Source organism: Rhynchophorus ferrugineus, unplaced genomic scaffold (genome assembly GCF_030347505.1).
Source record: "Rhynchophorus ferrugineus isolate W39M unplaced genomic scaffold, kcgeb_rfMv2 rfM4, whole genome shotgun sequence".
Classification (NCBI taxonomy): Eukaryota; Metazoa; Arthropoda; class Insecta; order Coleoptera; family Curculionidae; genus Rhynchophorus; species Rhynchophorus ferrugineus.
This window is the reverse complement of record NW_027472583.1, coordinates 10,143,932-10,163,348: the sequence shown is the minus strand read 5'-3', so window position 1 is coordinate 10,163,348 and position 19,417 is coordinate 10,143,932. Positions and strand designations below refer to the sequence as shown.

Below are 19,417 nucleotides of genomic sequence, written 5' to 3'. Positions count from 1 at the left end.
GTTTAAAATGAAGAATGACAGAACTGGCCCTTGACGATGCTAGGACTAGAATGATCTTGACTATGGACAGTTACGGATCTATTTGTTGGAAACGATAGAAAAAGCCACGGTGGAAGTGAGGTGAAGCTGGAGACGTCAAGTTTCTATCATAACTTCATGGTACAGAATTGACTTCTACAGGACCACTGACCTGAACTATTTTGTTATACCACACCTTGCTGACAGCGTCAAATGAAACGTTAAATTAATAATTTTTACTATAAAATTAGAATGGGTAACATGTTTATGACATTTCGCTTCTCTAAAAATTCGGAATAGCTGTGTTTTATTACCTGTTTTACAACCTTTGCATTAAAAGGTCCAATATTTGGACTATAGGTTTATTGCTGGAAGAACTAATCAATGAGAATCAATATCCGATTACTATTCACCGAGTTACTATTAATTTGATGTTTTTATTCCATAATTTAACCATCGGCAATAAATACACAAACTCGATAAAGACTGATCTATTCCAAAGAATGCAAAAGGTTTTTTTAATTACAATATGGCTTCATTTAATAAACAAAAAAAATATATATAGAGGTACTTTTCCTCGAAAATTCTTTTGTCTACCCGAAAGAACGAATATTTAAATTATTCTTAAAGGGACTATAATATCTAAACTTCTTAAAAAGTAAGTCTTTTAGAACTATTTGACTCGAGCTCAGCGTATTGATATTATATTTGAATGCTTTAGTATATATGCCCGCAGGTATACAAAATATTTTAATATACACTTAAAATACAAATTGCTTCATGGCATTAAGTATCTGAAAGTACATTTATAATTCCGTATTTTAACCATCAGTAATAAACACCTAATCTGGAAAAATATTGATATATTCATTAGACATGTATATCTACAGATATACAAAATATTTTTATATGCATTTAAGATACGAAATTGCTTTCTGAACGTAAATTTTATAATATCTGTATATTACCTGGTATAAAATAAAATTACCTACTTTTTTGGGGAAATACATGAAGTTTCTCCATTGAAATTACTGTAATTACAGGAGTTTGTAATTTAATTATTATTACGACTGTATTTTATTTATTATTTACAATTCTACATAGTTCCACATATCTATACTAAAAGTTAAAGCTAAACTTGAAATATACATCACTCTGTGTGAAAAATTACGTTTAAAAACAACAAAGTCCGCCAGGTGTACTAGTAAACGTATATTTTTGTTCCTCATATACTTTCCCAAGTTATTGTCTCACGATATAACGCTGTTAACACAATGTTTGGAGTATCTGTCATCTTTATTACAACTGGTTAAAAGATCGTACAAGACCAATTAAATTTTTTACATAAAATTCATTACATAATCAGTATTTTCAATGAAATGCCCTTCGATATACATAATCTTGATCTAGAACAATTCAGATCTCATATATACCTCGAAGCAAGCTTGGCCTGACATCCAACAATTACCATAACAGTACGAAGTTAATTAACGAAGAATGACATTTTGAATAAACATAGATCAATAGAACTTGTTCTACTCATCTTCAAAAGTATACAATTAATTCCGTTATTAAGCTTTTACTTCTTCCCATCTTTTTCAATTAGAATTAGTTGCAATTTTTTTTTGTTAATGGATTGTACTCATCTAAGTATTTATAACTAAACAGAACAATTTATTTCTGATGTCTTATAATATAAAATAATAATATTACTTTTTGAAAGTTAAAAAAAGATCAATCTTAGTTTTATAAAATTGCTGTTTCTTAATATATATATATATATATATATATATATATAATAGATGGCAGAACAATTCGATCGAATAATGAATAGAAATGAAAAGTAATTTGGTACATAAAATAATTTTATTATCCCCACTAATATAAAAAGTGATATTCCATGTTTTATTTTAAAAATAATTTTGGAAGTAAATAACCAATATTAACTTTACATAATTAATATAATTAAGTTAAAATAAAACTGATAATATAATAACTATAAATGAATTTCTATGAACCTGCAATACTGGTAATGCATTGCGTATAATGACTTAACAACATGTCAAGTAGAATACGTATTGTATTCATTTTTTATATATAGTTTCATCATCTTATTTGCATCAGAATGTTATAATATATGAAAGCTAAAATAAACTAAGCTTCAAATTTAAATTCGGCAACATTGCGACATATTGACATCATAAATTGGGCTGATTTGAGTTCACTGCTATTTTGAATAGACTATATATCATCTATTCAAAACGAAATATTCCATGGAAAAGATAATATTGAACAAGAATAATCAATAATACAAACACAGAGGTGAATTGCAGGTATCCTAATAAATTTTAATTATTGAGAACTCTGGGGGGTCGGAAGGTTTAAAGATTCCTTTTGTAATAAAATTTAAGAAAACTATCTTTTATTATCATATAGAATTAATTTACAGGTTATTTATTTTATTTATTTGTTTAGTATTTTAGTTAATAAAACAATTTAACGTGCCGATACTTGCCATTAAGAAAGTTTGGTATAAAATTCCATGTTTTAGTTTTTCTTCTCAGAGTTTTTGGAAACATTGCTTCTGCCAGTAGTGGATTAAAAAAATAGTATCAGTTCGGCTCTTAAGAAAATCAAGTGTTTCAGTTTATTATGAGTAATACGACTAATATGAGTTTCGATTGGGAAGACGGTAATGTATTCTTTTTCATTTTTACTAATTTTAATTTCTGTAAGAATTGTCAGTAAATATGTTTTTTTCCGAATACTAACTTTAATTTATATGTATTTCCTTTGTGTATTTTTCCTTATTATGTATTTAGTCATAACAGTTTATCTTAAAACAGTGAATATAATTAAATAAATGATGAACAAAATACATAAAAATAAAATAAAACTAAGTAAGTCGTGTTTTATCCAATGTGTAATTTGTACGTTGTAATTATTATTTATTTTATCAATATTTGGTATTGAATTTATACGTATTTATTTTATCTACAGATTGGCCAGTTGCGCCTGTCAATGTTTCCCCAATTTCCAATGGCAATAAGCCCAGGACGCAATTTAAAACAAAGCCTTCTAATGATTATAAAAGTAGACGCACAGAAGAAAAGGGGACTCGAGGTGAAAAAATGTGGATTCCTACAAAATTTGTAGGAAAGGTTATAGGTATTTATACATCCTTACATAAATTCATATATACTTTACTTGAATTTTTTTTATTTACAGGAAGAGGGGGATCAAAGATCTCTGATTTACAATATGAATCTGGAGCTAATATCCAAGTAACTAAAGACACTAATGAAGACAAAACTCTTCTCAAAATATTTGGATCGGTTGAGAGCATTAGAAAAGCAACGCAGCTCATAAACGAAATAGCACAAGAGAGACAAAGAACATACACGAGAACTCAACCTGGATCATCTCAGTTCAGTTTAGAACCTGTGGTGACTAGTAGTGAGTCTACTAATAATGAGTCTGCGTCAATTAAAACATCAGAAAAAGCTAAATTCTTTGATTTGGAGTTATGTGTAAGTAATTTGAGAGTATATAATTAGTTCATGGGAGTTTATGATCGTAGTTTATGTATTTTTCTAATAACGCTATTTTTAATTAGTTAAGACAAGAAGAGGAATATTGGGCAACTTTTCCTAAAATAAGGAAAACATTTTATGAAGAACACCCTGATGTTAGTGCATTAACTGAAAAAGATGTAAAGGACATTAGACTAGAAAAAAATAATATAGGTATGTATCATTGTTATGTTGTGAAATTAATTTTAATCAATAATTTATAGTGGTAGATAGAGTGCTGAGCACAGAAAACGCAGCTGCCATCCCAAAACCTGTGTTAACGTTTGAGCAGGCATTTTTTAAATATCCCGATGTATTAAGTGAGCTTAAGAAAGCTAACTTTGAGAAGCCTACTCCTATTCAATGTCAAGCCTGGCCAATTTTACTGTCCGGAGAGGATATGATTGGCATAGCACAGACAGGTTCTGGTAAAACATTGGCTTTCTTACTACCGGCTTTCATACATATTGAAGGTCAACTAACACCTAAACAGGATAGAAAGGGACCTGCTGTCCTCGTCGTTGCTCCTACAAGGGAACTTGCTTTACAAATTGACAAAGAAATTAAAAAATACAACTACCATGGCATTACCTCGTAAGTTATTTAAACTATTTGTGTCTACATAAAATATATCCTTTTTTTTAGTTGTTGCATATATGGTGGCGGTGACCGTAAACAACAGGTTGCCGAATTAAAGAGAGGTGTAGATATTGTCATCGCAACACCAGGAAGAATGAATGATTTATTTGATTCAGGTAACAAAAACTAATTGATTCTAGTCCTGATTTCCAGCTAATACATATTCTTTTTTAGGAGATCTTTATATAGAGAATATCACATATCTGATATTAGATGAGGCGGATCGTATGTTGGACATGGGATTCGAAGCACAAATTAGGAGGGTTTTATATGGTATCAGACCGAATAGACAAACTGTCATGACTAGCGCAACCTGGCCATCAGGAGTCAGACGATTAGCTGTCAGCTACACAAAAGATCCTGTACAAGTTTATGTGGGGTCCTTGGATTTAACCGCTACCCATAGTGTAGCTCAAACAATACACATTTTACACGAGGACGATAAAGAAAAAACATTTTTCGATTTCATCGCGAATATGGGGCCGGATGATAAAGTCATAGTTTTCTGCAGCACCAAAGGAAAGACCGATTATCTCTCGGTCGAATGCATTATGAAACGTCTTCCGAGTGCTTCGATCCACAGCAACAAGGAACAGTGCGATCGGGAACAGGCAATAGCGGACATAATGGATGGAACCGCGAAAATTTTAATTGCTACGGATGTGGCGTCAAGAGGATTAGATATTGATGACGTTACGTAAGTATTTAATTTTCAAGCTTTTTTTGTGCTTATTACCATGTTTTTTATTAATTTTTTCGTATTCTTTATTATGACAAGTAGCATACTGGATATGTATAAATCTGACTGAAAAAAAATTCCTTAATTTTAAATACTATAATATATGTACTGAAATAGATATTAATATTAATATTGAATTTTCCAACAGGCACGTTATTAATTACGATTTCCCTAAAAATATCGAGGAATATGTCCATCGCGTTGGAAGAACTGGCAGAGCCGGCAAAACCGGAGAGTCCATCAGTTACTTTACCAGGGAAAATTGGGCAAATGCTAGTGAACTAATCAAAATTTTAGAAGAAGCCGAACAGGTACTTTCTTTTAATTCAATGTTATTCTGTTATATAATTATGTTTCTTCTTAGTATGTGCCCAAGGAGTTATACGATATGTCAGAAAGATTTGCATCCCGACAGGATAGGAGGAGTCAAAATCCAAAGAGGGGGTTCCGGAATGAGTGTCGTCGGTAATTTACAACAAAAATTTTGGGACAATTTTGAGTTTATTTAGTTTAAAATTTGAAATTATTTTGTACTATAAAATTATTAATAAAAACATTAGATATAACATTGTCTGTTTTGACTACTATTTTAAAAGTGCCATAATTTTAATTGACATTTTTTGTCAACATTTTTGTACTGACAAATGCACTTCTGGGCGAGTTAATTTAAGATTATTCATTCGTATTTTCGTTACCTAATTACGATAGAAATTACGAACTGAACCGTAGTTATACTCTTGGTTTTTTGGGAGTAGCAATGAAGATTTGTCATTTTACTCAGGTTGTAAGAACTCGAGCCATAAGATCATTTTATTAGCGAAGAAACCAGAAATAAATAGACCTTATGTTCTTTTCGCCTTGATTTTTGTCTGAGCGCGTGTTATATAAGTGTAAACTTATATAGTTGACTCTCAGAAATCGCAGCGTTTTCTTGGGAATCTTTTATGAAGACCGGACTGTTGGAACACCCAATTCGCCATGAATTTGGGTGTTTCGGCCGAACTACGGAGCTTTTATAACAGTACGAAGAATTTACATGCATTTTTTAACAATACAGTCGCTTCAATGAATGTTATTTAACGACTTTAAATGTATATTTATTTAATTAGGACTTTGATATATATTTTAAATTATGCTTAGTGCACAATAACAATACATATACGATACAAACACAAATTGTATAAATGAAACAATAACAAATAAATATATAAAATGAAATAAAATATAAATGAATATTAAAAATTTGAAATTAAAGTGGTGCATTGTTATATATGTTATATGAAGAAATATACATATAAACAAATTATAAAAATTATAGTATAAAAGCAGATATAAATTAAAAACAATGTAAAAAATATAGTTCAATTTACTTATTCATAATCGTCAGGGAAAAGAAGAACATCGCCAGATAGGAATGTAAAAACAGAAAATGTTATGAAGCAAAAAAAACTAGCCAAATGAACTATAATTTATTATCGTCCTCCAAGAACTCCCATTGCAATTGAACAAGGTTATTATTTTAGTTGTAATAATGGGACTAGGAATATCCCTGCCATTCAGTGAAATCGATTAAATACATTTGCAAATATGTAACCAAAGGGAGTGATATGGCTGTGATTGGAATTGGTGCAGGGAATTCTAATGATGAATTTACCCAATACCAAATGGGCCGCTATGTCAGTAGTAATGAAGCAGTTTGGCGAATATTTTCTTTTCCTATTCATGAGAGACACCCTTCTGTTGTTCACTTAGCTGTGCATTTAGAAAATGGACAAAGAGTGTATTTTACAGCACAGAACGCAGTAAAAAGAGCTGCTCAGCCACCATCTACTACATTAACCAGTTTTTTTGAGACATGCCAAAACGATGATTTCGCACAAACATTGCTATATTCTGAAATGCCAAAATATTATACCTGGAATCAATCCTCAAGGAGATTTATACGACGGAAACAAGGAAAACCAGTTCCAGGATATACAGATGTATATTTCACCGATGCGATTGGCCGGATTTATTCAGTACATCCAGGCAATGATGAATGTTTTTATTTACGACTGCTATTAGTCAATGTACGTGGCCCAACATCATTCCAACAGTTACGAACTGTTGATGGTGAATTGTGTGGATCTTACAGAGAAGCCTGTCAACGTTTGCAATTGCTTGAAAATGACGCTCATTGGGATCAAACTCTCAATGATGCTGTAATATCATCACACGCTCATCAAATACGAACATTGTTTTCTATAATCATATCTACATGCTTCCCATCAAACTCAATTGATTTGTGGATCAAGTACAAAGATTATATGTGTGATGATATTTTGTATCAAATACGGAATAGAATGGGAAATCCAAATATACAAATCAGTGAAGAAATTTACAATGAAGCATTGATTTCAATTGAGGACATGTGCTTGATAATGTCAAACAAACTATTAATTCAATTAGGCCTGACCGCGCCCAATCGTCCAATGCATGACGCTTTTAACCAAGAGTTGCATCGAGAAAGACTGTATGATCTCAACGCTTTGAAAGAATTAATTCAAACAAATCTTCCACTGTTAAATGAACAACAGAAGTATGTATTTGAAACTCTTATGAAAGTAACAAATGATGAAAGTGGAGGGATTTACTTCTTAGATGCACCTGGTGGTACAGGAAAAACTTTTTTGATTTCATTAATATTAGCAACAATTCGCTTACAAAATAAAATTGCACTTGCACTCGCTTCGTCGGGAATCGCAGCAACTTTGCTTGAAGGTGGTCGAACAGCCCATTCAGCTCTAAAATTGCCATTAAATATGCAAAGCAATGAAACTCCCACCTGCAACGTTTCGAAGAACTCTGCTATGGCAAAGGTTTTGCAGCAATGTAAATTGATTGTTTGGGATGAATGCACGATGGCACATAAAAAATCTTTGGAGGCTTTAGACAGAACCTTAAAAGATCTACGTAGCAATAATAACCGATTTGGTGGTGCAATGATTTTATTAGCAGGAGATTTTCGTCAAACATTGCCAGTGATTCCACGATCAACGCCAGCTGATGAACTCAATGCATGTCTAAAGTCCTCCAATTTGTGGAACTATGTCAAAGTACTTCATTTAAGCAAGAATATGCGTGTCGAGTTGCAAAATGACCAATCTGGAAACATATTCTCTAAACAACTCATTGACATTGGTAATGGCAAATTTCCTATAAACATGTTGACTGGCTGCATTAACTTTCCTCAAAGTTTTTGTCAGTTAACTCGATCAAAAGATGAACTTATTCAGGAGGTGTTTCCAGATGTTTCTCAAAATTACAGAAACCATGATTGGTTGAGCGAACGAGCTATACTGGCTGCAAAAAACATAGATGTAAATGAATTAAATTTCAAAATTCAAGAATAAATTACAGGCGAATTGAGGATATATAAATCAGTTGATTCGGCTACTAATCAAGATGATGTAGTCAACTATCCACCGGAATTTTTAAACTCGCTGGATTTGCCAGGATTGCCACCTCACAATCTTCAATTAAAGGTTGGATCGGTGGTTATAATGTTGCGAAATATCAACCAACCGCGTCTTTGCAACGGTACACGGTTAGCGATAAAAAAATTACTAAACAATGTGATAGAAGCAACTATACTCAAAGGAATTCTCAATTATTTGAAAACTCAATGATTCCGACTGATGTGCCATTTGAGTTTAAACGACTACAGTTTCCAGTGCGGCTTGCTTTTGCTATGACTATAAACAAGTCCCAGGGGCAATCATTAAGTGTTTGTGGTATTAATCTAGAAAACCCATGTTTCTCACATGGTCAATTGTATGTTGCCTGTTCCCGTGTTGGAAAACCATCGGATTTGTTTATCTATGCGCCAGGTAATCAAACAAAAATCATCGTATACCACAAAGCACTACAATGATAATAATAATAATAATTATGATTCACATGATTAACAATAAAGCGATTACTTACTTTTAAATCCTTATATATGTTTTATTTAATTATTTTTTATTCACAACGCCCTATCACCAGGGTGATGGTTCTGTTCAGGAGAATTTTTTAAAATACGTAGGCACAAAAACTGCCACATTACAAATTTTTTTGACAGGACGAAGTCTGTCGGGTCAGCTAGTATATATATATATATATATATATATATATATATATATATATATATATATATATATATATATATATATATATATAATATATATAATATTATCCCCACTAATATAAAAAGTGATATTCCATGTTTTATTTTAAAAATAATTTTGGAAGTAATTAACCAATATTACTTTTACATAATTAATATAATTAAGTTAAAATAAAAGTGATAATATAATAACTATAAAGGAATTTCTATGAACCTACAATACTGGTAATGCATTGCGTATAATGACTTAACAACATGTCAAGTAGAATACGTATTGTATTCATTTTTTATATATAGTCTATTCAAAATAGCAGTGAACTTTGCATTTTAATGTTAAAATAAATGATACTTTATAACATTTATGTTTCATCATCTTATTTGCATCAGAATGTTATAATATATGAAAGCTAAAATAAACTAAGCTTCAAATTTAAATTCGGCAACATTGCGACATATTGACATCATAAATTGGGTTGATTTGAGTTCACTGCTATTTTGAATAGACTATATATAATCTATTCAAAACGAAATATTCCATGGAAAAGATAATATTGAACAAGAATAATCAATAATACAAACACAGAGGTGAATTGCAGGTATCCTAATAAATTTTAATTATTGAGAACTCTGGGAGGTCGGAAGGTTTAAAGGTTCCTTTTGTAATAAAACTTGAGAAAACAATTTTTTATTATCATATAGAATTAATTTACAGGTTATTTATTTTATTTATTTGTTTAGTATTTTAGTTAATAAAACAATTTAACGTGCCGATACTTGCCATTAAGAAAGTTTGGTATAAAATTCCATGTTTTAGTTTTTCTTCTCAGAGTTTTTGGAAACATTGCTTCTGCCAGTAGTGGATTAAAAAAATAGTATCAGTTCGGCTCTTAAGAAAATCAAGTGTTTCAGTTTATTATGAGTAATACGACTAATATGAGTTTCGATTGGGAAGACGGTAATGTATTCTTTTTCATTTTTACTAATTTTAATTTCTGTAAGAATTGTCAGTAAATATGTTTTTTTCCGAATACTAACTTTAATTTATATGTATTTCCTTTGTGTATTTTTCCTTATTATGTATTTAGTCATAACAGTTTATCTTAAAACAGTGAATATAATTAAATAAATGATGAACAAAATACATAAAAATAAAATAAAACTAAGTAAGTCGTGTTTTATCCAATGTGTAATTTGTACGTTGTAATTATTATTTATTTTATCAATATTTGGTATTGAATTTATACGTATTTATTTTATCTACAGATTGGCCAGTTGCGCCTGTCAATGTTTCCCCAATTTCCAATGGCAATAAGCCCAGGACGCAATTTAAAACAAAGCCTTCTAATGATTATAAAAGTAGACGCACAGAAGAAAAGGGGACTCGAGGTGAAAAAATGTGGATTCCTACAAAATTTGTAGGAAAGGTTATAGGTATTTATACATCCTTACATAAATTCATATATACTTTACTTGATTTTTTTTATTTACAGGAAGAGGGGGATCAAAGATCTCTGATTTACAATATGAATCTGGAGCTAATATCCATGTGACTAAAGACACTAATGAAGACAAAACTCTTCTCAAAATATTTGGATCGGTTGAGAGCATTAGAAAAGCAACGCAGCTCATAAACGAAATAGCACAAGAGAGACAAAGAACATACACGAGAAATCAACCTGGATCATCTCAGTTCAGTTTAGAACCTGTGGTGACTAGTAGTGAGTCTACTAATAATGAGTCTGCGTCAATTAAAACATCAGAAAAAGCTAAATTCTTTGATTTGGAGTTATGTGTAAGTAATTTGAGAGTATATAATTAGTTCATAGGAGTTTATGATCTTAGTTTATGTATTTTTCTAATAACGCTATTTTTAATTAGTTAAGACAAGAAGAGGAATATTGGGCAACTTTTCCTAAAATAAGGAAAACATTTTATGAAGAACACCCTGATGTTAGTGCATTAACTGAAAAAGATGTAAAGGACATTAGACTAGAAAAAAATAATATAGGTATGTATCATTATAATGTTGTGAAATTAATTTTAATCAATAATTTATAGTGGTAGATAGAGTGTTGAGCACAGAAAATGCAGCTGCCATCCCAAAACCTGTGTTAACGTTTGAGCAGGCATTTTTTAAATATCCCGATGTATTAAGTGAGCTTAAGAAAGCCAACTTTGAGAAGCCTACTCCTATTCAATGTCAAGCCTGGCCAATTTTACTGTCCGGAGAGGATATGATTGGCATAGCACAGACAGGTTCTGGTAAAACATTGGCTTTCTTACTACCGGCTTTCATACATATTGAAGGTCAACTAACACCTAAACAGGATAGAAAGGGACCTGCTGTTCTCGTTGTTGCTCCTACAAGGGAACTTGCTTTACAAATTGACAAAGAAATTAAAAAATACAACTACCATGGCATTACCTCGTAAGTTATTTAACCTATTTGTGTTTACATGAAATATATCATTTTTTTAGTTGTTGCATATATGGTGGCGGTGACCGTAAACAACAGGTTGCAGAATTAAAGAGAGGTGTAGATATTGTCATCGCAACACCAGGAAGAATGAATGATTTATTTGATTCAGGTAACAAAAACTAATTGATTCTAGTCCTGATTTCCAGCTAATACATATTCTTTTTTAGGAGATCTTTATATAGAGAATATCACATATCTGATATTAGATGAGGCGGATCGTATGTTGGACATGGGATTCGAAGCACAAATTAGGAGGGTTTTATATGGTATCAGACCGAATAGACAAACTGTCATGACTAGCGCAACCTGGCCATCAGGAGTCAGACGATTAGCTGTCAGCTACACAAAAGATCCTGTACAAGTTTATGTGGGGTCCTTGAATTTAACCGCTACCCATAGTGTAGCTCAAACAATACACATTTTACACGAGGACGATAAAGAAAAGACATTTTTCGATTTCATCGCGAATATGGGACCGGATGATAAAGTCATAGTTTTCTGCAGCACCAAAGGAAAGACCGATTATCTCTCGGTCGAATGCATTATGAAACGTCTTCCGAGTGCTTCGATCCACAGCAACAAGGAACAGTGCGATCGGGAACAGGCAATAGCGGACATAATGGATGGAACCGCGAAAATTTTAATTGCTACGGATGTGGCGTCAAGAGGATTAGATATTGATGACGTTACGTAAGTATTTAATTTTCAAGCTTTTTTTGTGCTTATTACCATCTTTTTTATTAATTTTTTCATATTCTTTATTATGACAAGTAGCATACTGGATATGTATAAATCTGACTGAAAAAAAATTCCTTAATTTTAAATACTATAATATATGTACTGAAATAGATATTAATATTAATATTGAATTTTCCAACAGGCACGTTATTAATTACGATTTCCCTAAAAATATCGAGGAATATGTCCATCGCGTTGGAAGAACTGGCAGAGCCGGCAAAACCGGAGAGTCCATCAGTTACTTTACCAGGGAAAATTGGGCAAATGCCAGTGAACTTGTCAAAATTTTAGAAGAAGCCGAACAGGTACTTGCTTTTAATTCAATGTTATTCAGTTATATAATTATGTTTCTTCTTAGTATGTGCCCAAGGAGTTATACGATATGTCAGAAAGATTTGCATCCCGACAGGATAGGAGGAGTCAAAATCCAAAGGGGGGGTTCCGGCATGAGTGTCGTCGATAATTTGCAACAAAAATTTTGGAACAATTTTGAGTTTATTTAGTTTAAAATTTGAAATTATTTTGTACTATAAAATTATTAATAAAAACATGAGATATAACATTGTCTATTTTGACTACTATTTTAAAAGTGCCATAATTTTAGTTGACATTTTTTGTCAACATGTATGTACTGAATGAAAATAAATAATTTAATATGAATTACCAGTCTCAAATGCACTTCTGGGCGAGTTAATTTAAGATTATTAATTCGTATTGTCGTTACCTAATTACAACTACAATAATTAAAATTTTTGGCTACATAGAAATTACGAACTAAACCGTGGTTATACTCTTGGTATTATCCAAATATAGTGTTTAAAATGAAGAATGACAGAACTGGCCCTTGACGATGCTAGGACTAGAATGATCTTGACTATGGACAGTTACGGATCTATTTGTTGGAAACGATAGAAAAAGCCACGGTGGAAGTGAGGTGAAGCTGGAGACGTCAAGTTTCTATCATAACTTCATGGTACAGAATTGACTTCTACAAGACCACTGACCTGAACTATTTTGTTATACCACACCTTGCTGACAGCGTCAAATGAAACGTTAAATTAATAATTTTTACTATAAAATTAGAATGGGTAACATGTTTATGACATTTCGCTTCTCTAAAAATTCGGAATAGCTGTGTTTTATTACCTGTTACAACCTTTGCATTAAAAGGTCCAATATTTGGACTATAGGTTTATTGCTGGAAGAACTAATCAATGAGAATCAATATCCGATTACTATTCACCGAGTTACTATTAATTTGATGTTTTTATTCCATAATTTAACCATCGGCAATAAATACACAAACTCGATAAAGACTGATCTATTCCAAAGAATGCAAAAGGTTTTTTTAATTACAATATGGCTTCATTTAATAAACAAAAAAATATATATAGAGGTACTTTTCCTCGAAAATTCTTTTGTCTACCCGAAAGAACGAATATTTAAATTATTCTTAAAGGGACTATAATATCTAAACTTCTTAAAGAAGTAAGTCTTTTAGAACTATTTGACTCGAGCTCAGCGTAATGATATTATATTTAAATGCTTTAGTATATATGCCTGCAGGTATACAAAATATTTTAATATACACTTAAAATACAAATTGCTTCATGGCATTAAGTATCTGAAAGTACATTTATAATTCCGTAATTTAACCATCAGTAATAAACACCTAATCTGGAAAAATATTGATATATTCATTAGACATGTATATCTACAGATATACAAAATATTTTTATATGCATTTAAGATACGAAATTGCTTTTTGAACGTAAATTTTATAATATCTGTACATTACCTGGTATAAAATAAAATTACCTACTTTTTTGGGGAAATACATGAAGTTTCTCCATTGAAATTACTGTAATTACAGGAGTTTGTAATTTAATTATTATTACGACTGTATTTTATTTATTATTTACAATTCTACATAGTTCCACATATCTATACTAAAAGTTAAAGCTAAACTTGAAATATACATCACTCTGTGTGAAAAATTACGTTTAAAAACAACAAAGTCTGCCAGGTATACTAGTAAACGTATATTTTTGTTCCTCATATACTTTCCCATGTTATTGTCTCATGAGATAACGCTGTTAACTCAATGTTTGGAGTATCTGTCATCTTTATTACAACTGGTAAAAAGATCGTACAAGACCAATTACATTTTTTACATAAAATTCATTACATAATCAGTATTTTCAATGAAATGCCCTTCGATATACATAATCTTGATCTAGAACAATTCAGATCTCATATATACCTCGAAACAAGCTTGGCCTGACATCCAACAATTACCATAACATTACGAAGTTAATTAACGAAAAATGGCATTATGAATAAACATAGATCAATAGAACTTGTTCTACTCATCTTCAAAAGTATACAATTAATTCCGTTATTAAGCTTTTACTTCTTCCCATCTTTTTCAATTAGAATTAGTTGCAAAATTTTTTTTGTTAATGGATTGTACTCATCCAAGTATTTATAACTAAACAGAACAATTTATTTCTGATGTCTTATGATATAAAATAATAATATTACTTTTTGAAAGTTAAAAAAAGATCAATCTTAGTTTTATAAAATTGCTGTTTATATATATATATATATATATATAATAATGAATAGAAATGAATAGTATTTTTGTACATAAAATAATTTTATTATCCCCACTAATATAAAAAGTGATATTTTTTGTTTTATTTTAAAAATAATTTTGGAAGTAATTAACCAATATTACTTTTACATAATTAATATAATTAAGTTAAAATAAAACTGATAATATAATAACTATAAATGAATTTCTATGAACCTACAATACTGGTAATGCATTGCGTATAATGACTTAACAACATGTCAAGTAGAATACGTATTGTATTCATTTTTTATATATAGTTTCATCATCTTATTTGCATCAGAATGTTATAATATATGAAAGCTAAAATTAACTAAGCTTCAAATTTAAATTCGGCAACATTGCGACATATTGACATCATAAATTGGGCTGATTTGAGTTCACTGCTATTTTGAATAGACTATATATCATCTATTCAAAACGAAATATGCCATGGAAAAGATAATATTGAACAATAATAATCAGTAATATAAACACAGAGGTGAATTGCAGGTATCCTAATAAATTTTAATTATTGAGAACTCTGGGAGGTCGGAAGGCTTAAAGGTTCCTTTTGTAATAAAACATGAGAAAACAATTTTTTATTATCATATAGAATTAATTTACAGGTTATTTATTTTATTTATTTGTTTAGTATTTTAGTTAATAAAACACTTTAACTTGCCGATACTTGCCATTAAGAAAGTTTGGTATAAAATTCCATGTTTTAGTTTTTCTTCTCAGAGTTTTTGGAAACATTGCTTCTGCCAGTAGTGGATTAAAAAAATAGTATCAGTTCGGCTCTTAAGAAAATCAAGTGTTTCAGTTTATTATGAGTAATATGACTAGTATGAGTTTCGATTGGGAAGATGGTAATGTATTCTTTTTCATTTTTACTAATTTTAATTTCTGTGAGAATTGTCAGTAAATATGTTTTTTTCCGAATACTAACTTTAATTTATATGTATTTCCTTTGTGTATTTTTCCTTGTTATGTATTTGGTCATAACAGTTTATCTTAAAACAGTGAATATCATTAAATAAATGATGAACAAAATACATAAAAATAAAATAAAACTAAGTAAGTCCTGTTTTATCCAATGTGTAATTTGTACGTTGTAATTATTATTTATTTTATCAATATTTGGTATTGAATATATACGTATTTATTTTATCTACAGATTGGCCAGTTGCGCCTGTCAATGTTTCCCCAATTTCCAATGGCAATAAGCCCAGGACGCAATTTAAAACAAAGCCTTTTAATAATTATAAAAGTAGACGCACAGAAGAAAAGGGGACTCGAGGTGGAAAAATGTGGATTCCTACAAAATTTGTAGGAAAGGTTATAGGTATTTATACATCCTTACATAAATTCATATATACTTTACTTGATTTTTTTTATTTACAGGAAGAGGGGGATCAAAGATCTCTGATTTACAATATGAATCTGGAGCTAATATCCATGTGACTAAAGACACTAATGAAGACAAAACTCTTCTCAAAATATTTGGATCGGTTGAGAGCATTAGAAAAGCAACGCAGCTCATAAACGAAATAGCACAAGAGAGGCAAAGAACATACACGAGAAATCAACCTGGATCATCTCAGTTCAGTTTAGAACCTGTGGTGACTAGTAGTGAGTCTACTAATAATGAGTCTGCGTCAATTAAAACATCAGAAAAAGCTAAATTCTTTGATTTGGAGTTATGTGTAAGTAATTTGAGAGTATATAATTAGTTCATAGGAGTTTATGATCTTAGTTTATGTATTTTTCTAATAACGCTATTTTTAATTAGTTAAGACAAGAAGAGGAATATTGGGCAACTTTTCCTAAAATAAGGAAAACATTTTATGAAGAACACCCTGATGTTAGTGCTTTAACTGAAAAAGATGTAAAGGACATTAGACTAGAAAAAAATAATATAGGTATGTATCATTATTATGTTGTGAAATTAATTTTAATCAATAATTTATAGTGGTAGATAGAGTGCTGAGCACAGAAAATGCAGCTGCCATCCCAAAACCTGTGTTAACGTTTGAGCAGGCATTTTTTAAATATCCCGATGTATTAAGTGAGCTTAAGAAAGCTAACTTTGAGAAGCCTACTCCTATTCAATGTCAAGCCTGGCCAATTTTACTGTCCGGAGAGGATATGATTGGCATAGCACAGACAGGTTCTGGTAAAACATTGGCTTTCTTACTTCCGGCTTTCATACATATTGAAGGTCAACTAACACCTAAACAGGATAGAAAGGGACCTGCTGTTCTCGTTGTTGCTCCTACAAGGGAACTTGCTTTACAAATTGACAAAGAAATTAAAAAATACAACTACCATGGCATTAACTCGTAAGTTATTTAAGCTATTTGTGTCTACATAAAATATATCCTTTTTTTAGTTGTTGCATATATGGTGGCGGTGACCGTAAACAACAGGTTGCAGAATTAAAGAGAGGTGTAGATATTGTCATCGCAACACCAGGAAGAATGAATGATTTATTTGATTCAGGTAACAGAAACTAATTGATTCTAGTCCTGATTTCCAGCTAATACATATTCGTTTTTAGGAGATCTTTATATAGAGAATATCACATATCTGATATTAGATGAGGCTGATCGCATGTTGGACATGGGATTCGAAGCACAAATTAGGAGGGTTTTATATGGTATCAGACCGAATAGACAAACTGTCATGACTAGCGCAACCTGGCCATCAGGAGTCAGACGATTAGCTGTCAGCTACACAAAGGATCCTGTACAAGTTTATGTGGGGTCCTTGGACTTAACCGCTACCCATAGTGTTGCTCAAATAATACACGTTTTACACGAGGACGATAAAGAAAAGACATTTTTCGATTTCATCGCGAATATGGGGCCGGATGATAAAGTCATAGTTTTCTGTAGCACCAAAGCTAAAACCGATTATCTTTCGGTCGAATGCATTATGAAACGTCTTCCGAGTGCTTCGATCCACAGCAACAAGGAACAGTGCGATCGGGAACAGGCGATAGCCGACATAATGGATGGAACCGCGAAAATTTTAATTGCTACGGATGTGGCGTCAAGAGGATTAGATATTGATGACGTTACGTAAGTATTTAGTTTTCAAGTTTTTATTGTACTTAATTACCTTAACCACCTTCTTTTTTATAATTATTTTATTTTCTTTAGTATGACAAGTAGCAATACTGGATTTGTATATATCTGACTGAAAAAAAATTCCTTAATTTTTAATTCTTCTGGTAAAAGTCGAACGACTTCTACATCATAAATTTACTCATTACTGAAATAATATATGTACTGAAATAGATATTAATCTTTATATTGAATTTTCCAACAGGCACGTTATTAATTACGATTTCCCTAAAAATATCGAGGAATATGTCCATCGCGTTGGAAGAACTGGTAGAGCCGGCAAAACCGGAGAGTCCATCAGTTACTTTACCAGGGAAAATTGGGCAAATGCCAGTGAACTTATCAAAATTTTAGAAGAAGCCGAACAGGTATTTTCTTTTAATTCAGTGTTATTCTGTTATATAATTTTGTTTCTTCTTAGTATGTGCCCAAGGAGTTATACGATATGTCAGAAAGATTTGCATCCCGACAGGATAGGAGGAGTCAAAATCCAAAGAGGGGGTTCCGGAATGAACCTAGCTGGTAATCTACAACAAGAATCTTTCTTAAAATTTTCTTTATTATAATATTTTGTAGCATTGTGATTTAGTTGATTTTTTGTTGAATTTATTTGATTTTAAATTCCAAATTATTTTGTTCAATAAAATTAGAAATAAAAGCATGACATATAACATAGTCTTTTTTGACCTCTATTTTAAAAGTGCCATAATTTTAGTTGACATTTTTTGTAACTGAATGAAAATAAATAATTTAATATGAATTACCAGTCTCAAATGTAACTCCTGGGCGAGTTAATTTAAGATTATTCATTCGTATTTTCGTTACCTAGATAGAAATTACGAACTGAACTGTAGTTATATTCTTGGTTGTTTTGGGAGTGGCAATGAAGATTTATCATTTTACTCATGTTGTAAGAACCCAAGACATAAGATCATTTTATTAGCGAAGAAACCAGAAATAAATGGACCTTATGTTCTTTTCGCCTTGATTTTTATCTGAGCGCCTGTTACATAAGTGTAAACTTATATAGTTGATTCTCAGAAAGCACAGTTTTTTCTTGGGAATCTTTTATGAAGACCGGACTGTTGGAACGCCCAATTCGCCATAAATTTGGGTGTTTCGGCCGAACCACGGAGCATTTATAACAGTACGAAGAATTTACATGCATTTTTTAACAATACAGTCGCTTCAATGAATGTTATTTAACGACTTTAAATGTATATTTATTTAATTAGGACTTTGATATATATTTTGAATTATGCTTAGTGCACAAAAACAATACATATACGATACAAACACAAACTGCATAAATGAAACAATAAGAAATAAATATATAAAAT

General features: G+C 31.1%; 3 protein-coding genes across 3 annotated transcripts; all 3 read left to right on the top strand.

Moving 5' to 3' along the window:
- The first annotated feature begins 2,688 nt into the window (after positions 1–2,688).
- Positions 2,689–5,515, top strand: LOC143196295 (putative ATP-dependent RNA helicase DDX43). The gene is made up of 9 exons (XM_076403959.1): positions 2,689–2,710; positions 3,019–3,186; positions 3,247–3,493; positions 3,640–3,764; positions 3,815–4,184; positions 4,236–4,345; positions 4,404–4,926; positions 5,117–5,279; positions 5,333–5,515. The coding sequence occupies exons 1-9, from the start codon at positions 2,689–2,691 to the stop codon at positions 5,435–5,437; spliced, it is 1,833 nt and encodes a 610-aa protein (XP_076260074.1). The 3' UTR covers positions 5,438–5,515.
- Positions 5,516–10,048: 4,533 nt separating this feature from the next.
- On the top strand, positions 10,049–12,795 carry LOC143196294 (putative ATP-dependent RNA helicase DDX43). The gene is made up of 9 exons (XM_076403958.1): positions 10,049–10,070; positions 10,379–10,546; positions 10,606–10,852; positions 10,999–11,123; positions 11,174–11,543; positions 11,594–11,703; positions 11,762–12,284; positions 12,475–12,637; positions 12,691–12,795. The coding sequence occupies exons 1-9, from the start codon at positions 10,049–10,051 to the stop codon at positions 12,793–12,795; spliced, it is 1,833 nt and encodes a 610-aa protein (XP_076260073.1).
- A 2,992-nt stretch (positions 12,796–15,787) lies between these two features.
- Positions 15,788–18,748, top strand: LOC143196293 (putative ATP-dependent RNA helicase DDX43). The gene is made up of 9 exons (XM_076403957.1): positions 15,788–15,818; positions 16,127–16,294; positions 16,354–16,600; positions 16,747–16,871; positions 16,922–17,291; positions 17,342–17,451; positions 17,510–18,032; positions 18,283–18,445; positions 18,499–18,748. Exons 1-9 carry the CDS (start codon positions 15,788–15,790, stop codon positions 18,601–18,603), a joined length of 1,842 nt encoding a protein of 613 aa, XP_076260072.1. The 3' UTR covers positions 18,604–18,748.
- Positions 18,749–19,417: the final 669 nt, after the last annotated feature.

Excerpts from the sequence above, each read along its gene's own strand:
- LOC143196295 (XM_076403959.1), top strand. The coding sequence starts at position 2,689 with ATGAGTTTCGATTGGGAAGACG. Across the intron at positions 4,185-4,235 it reads AACTACCATGGCATTACCTC|TTGTTGCATATATGGTGGCG; the intron begins GTAAGTTATTTA and ends CCTTTTTTTTAG. Across the intron at positions 5,280-5,332 it reads TTTTAGAAGAAGCCGAACAG|TATGTGCCCAAGGAGTTATA; the intron begins GTACTTTCTTTT and ends GTTTCTTCTTAG.
- LOC143196294 (XM_076403958.1), top strand. The coding sequence starts at position 10,049 with ATGAGTTTCGATTGGGAAGACG. Across the intron at positions 12,285-12,474 it reads TTAGATATTGATGACGTTAC|GCACGTTATTAATTACGATT; the intron begins GTAAGTATTTAA and ends ATTTTCCAACAG. Across the intron at positions 12,638-12,690 it reads TTTTAGAAGAAGCCGAACAG|TATGTGCCCAAGGAGTTATA; the intron begins GTACTTGCTTTT and ends GTTTCTTCTTAG.
- LOC143196293 (XM_076403957.1), top strand. The coding sequence starts at position 15,788 with ATGACTAGTATGAGTTTCGATTGGGAAGATG. Across the intron at positions 16,295-16,353 it reads ATTTGTAGGAAAGGTTATAG|GAAGAGGGGGATCAAAGATC; the intron begins GTATTTATACAT and ends TTTTATTTACAG. Across the intron at positions 16,601-16,746 it reads AGTGAGTCTACTAATAATGA|ACAAGAAGAGGAATATTGGG; the intron begins GTCTGCGTCAAT and ends TAATTAGTTAAG.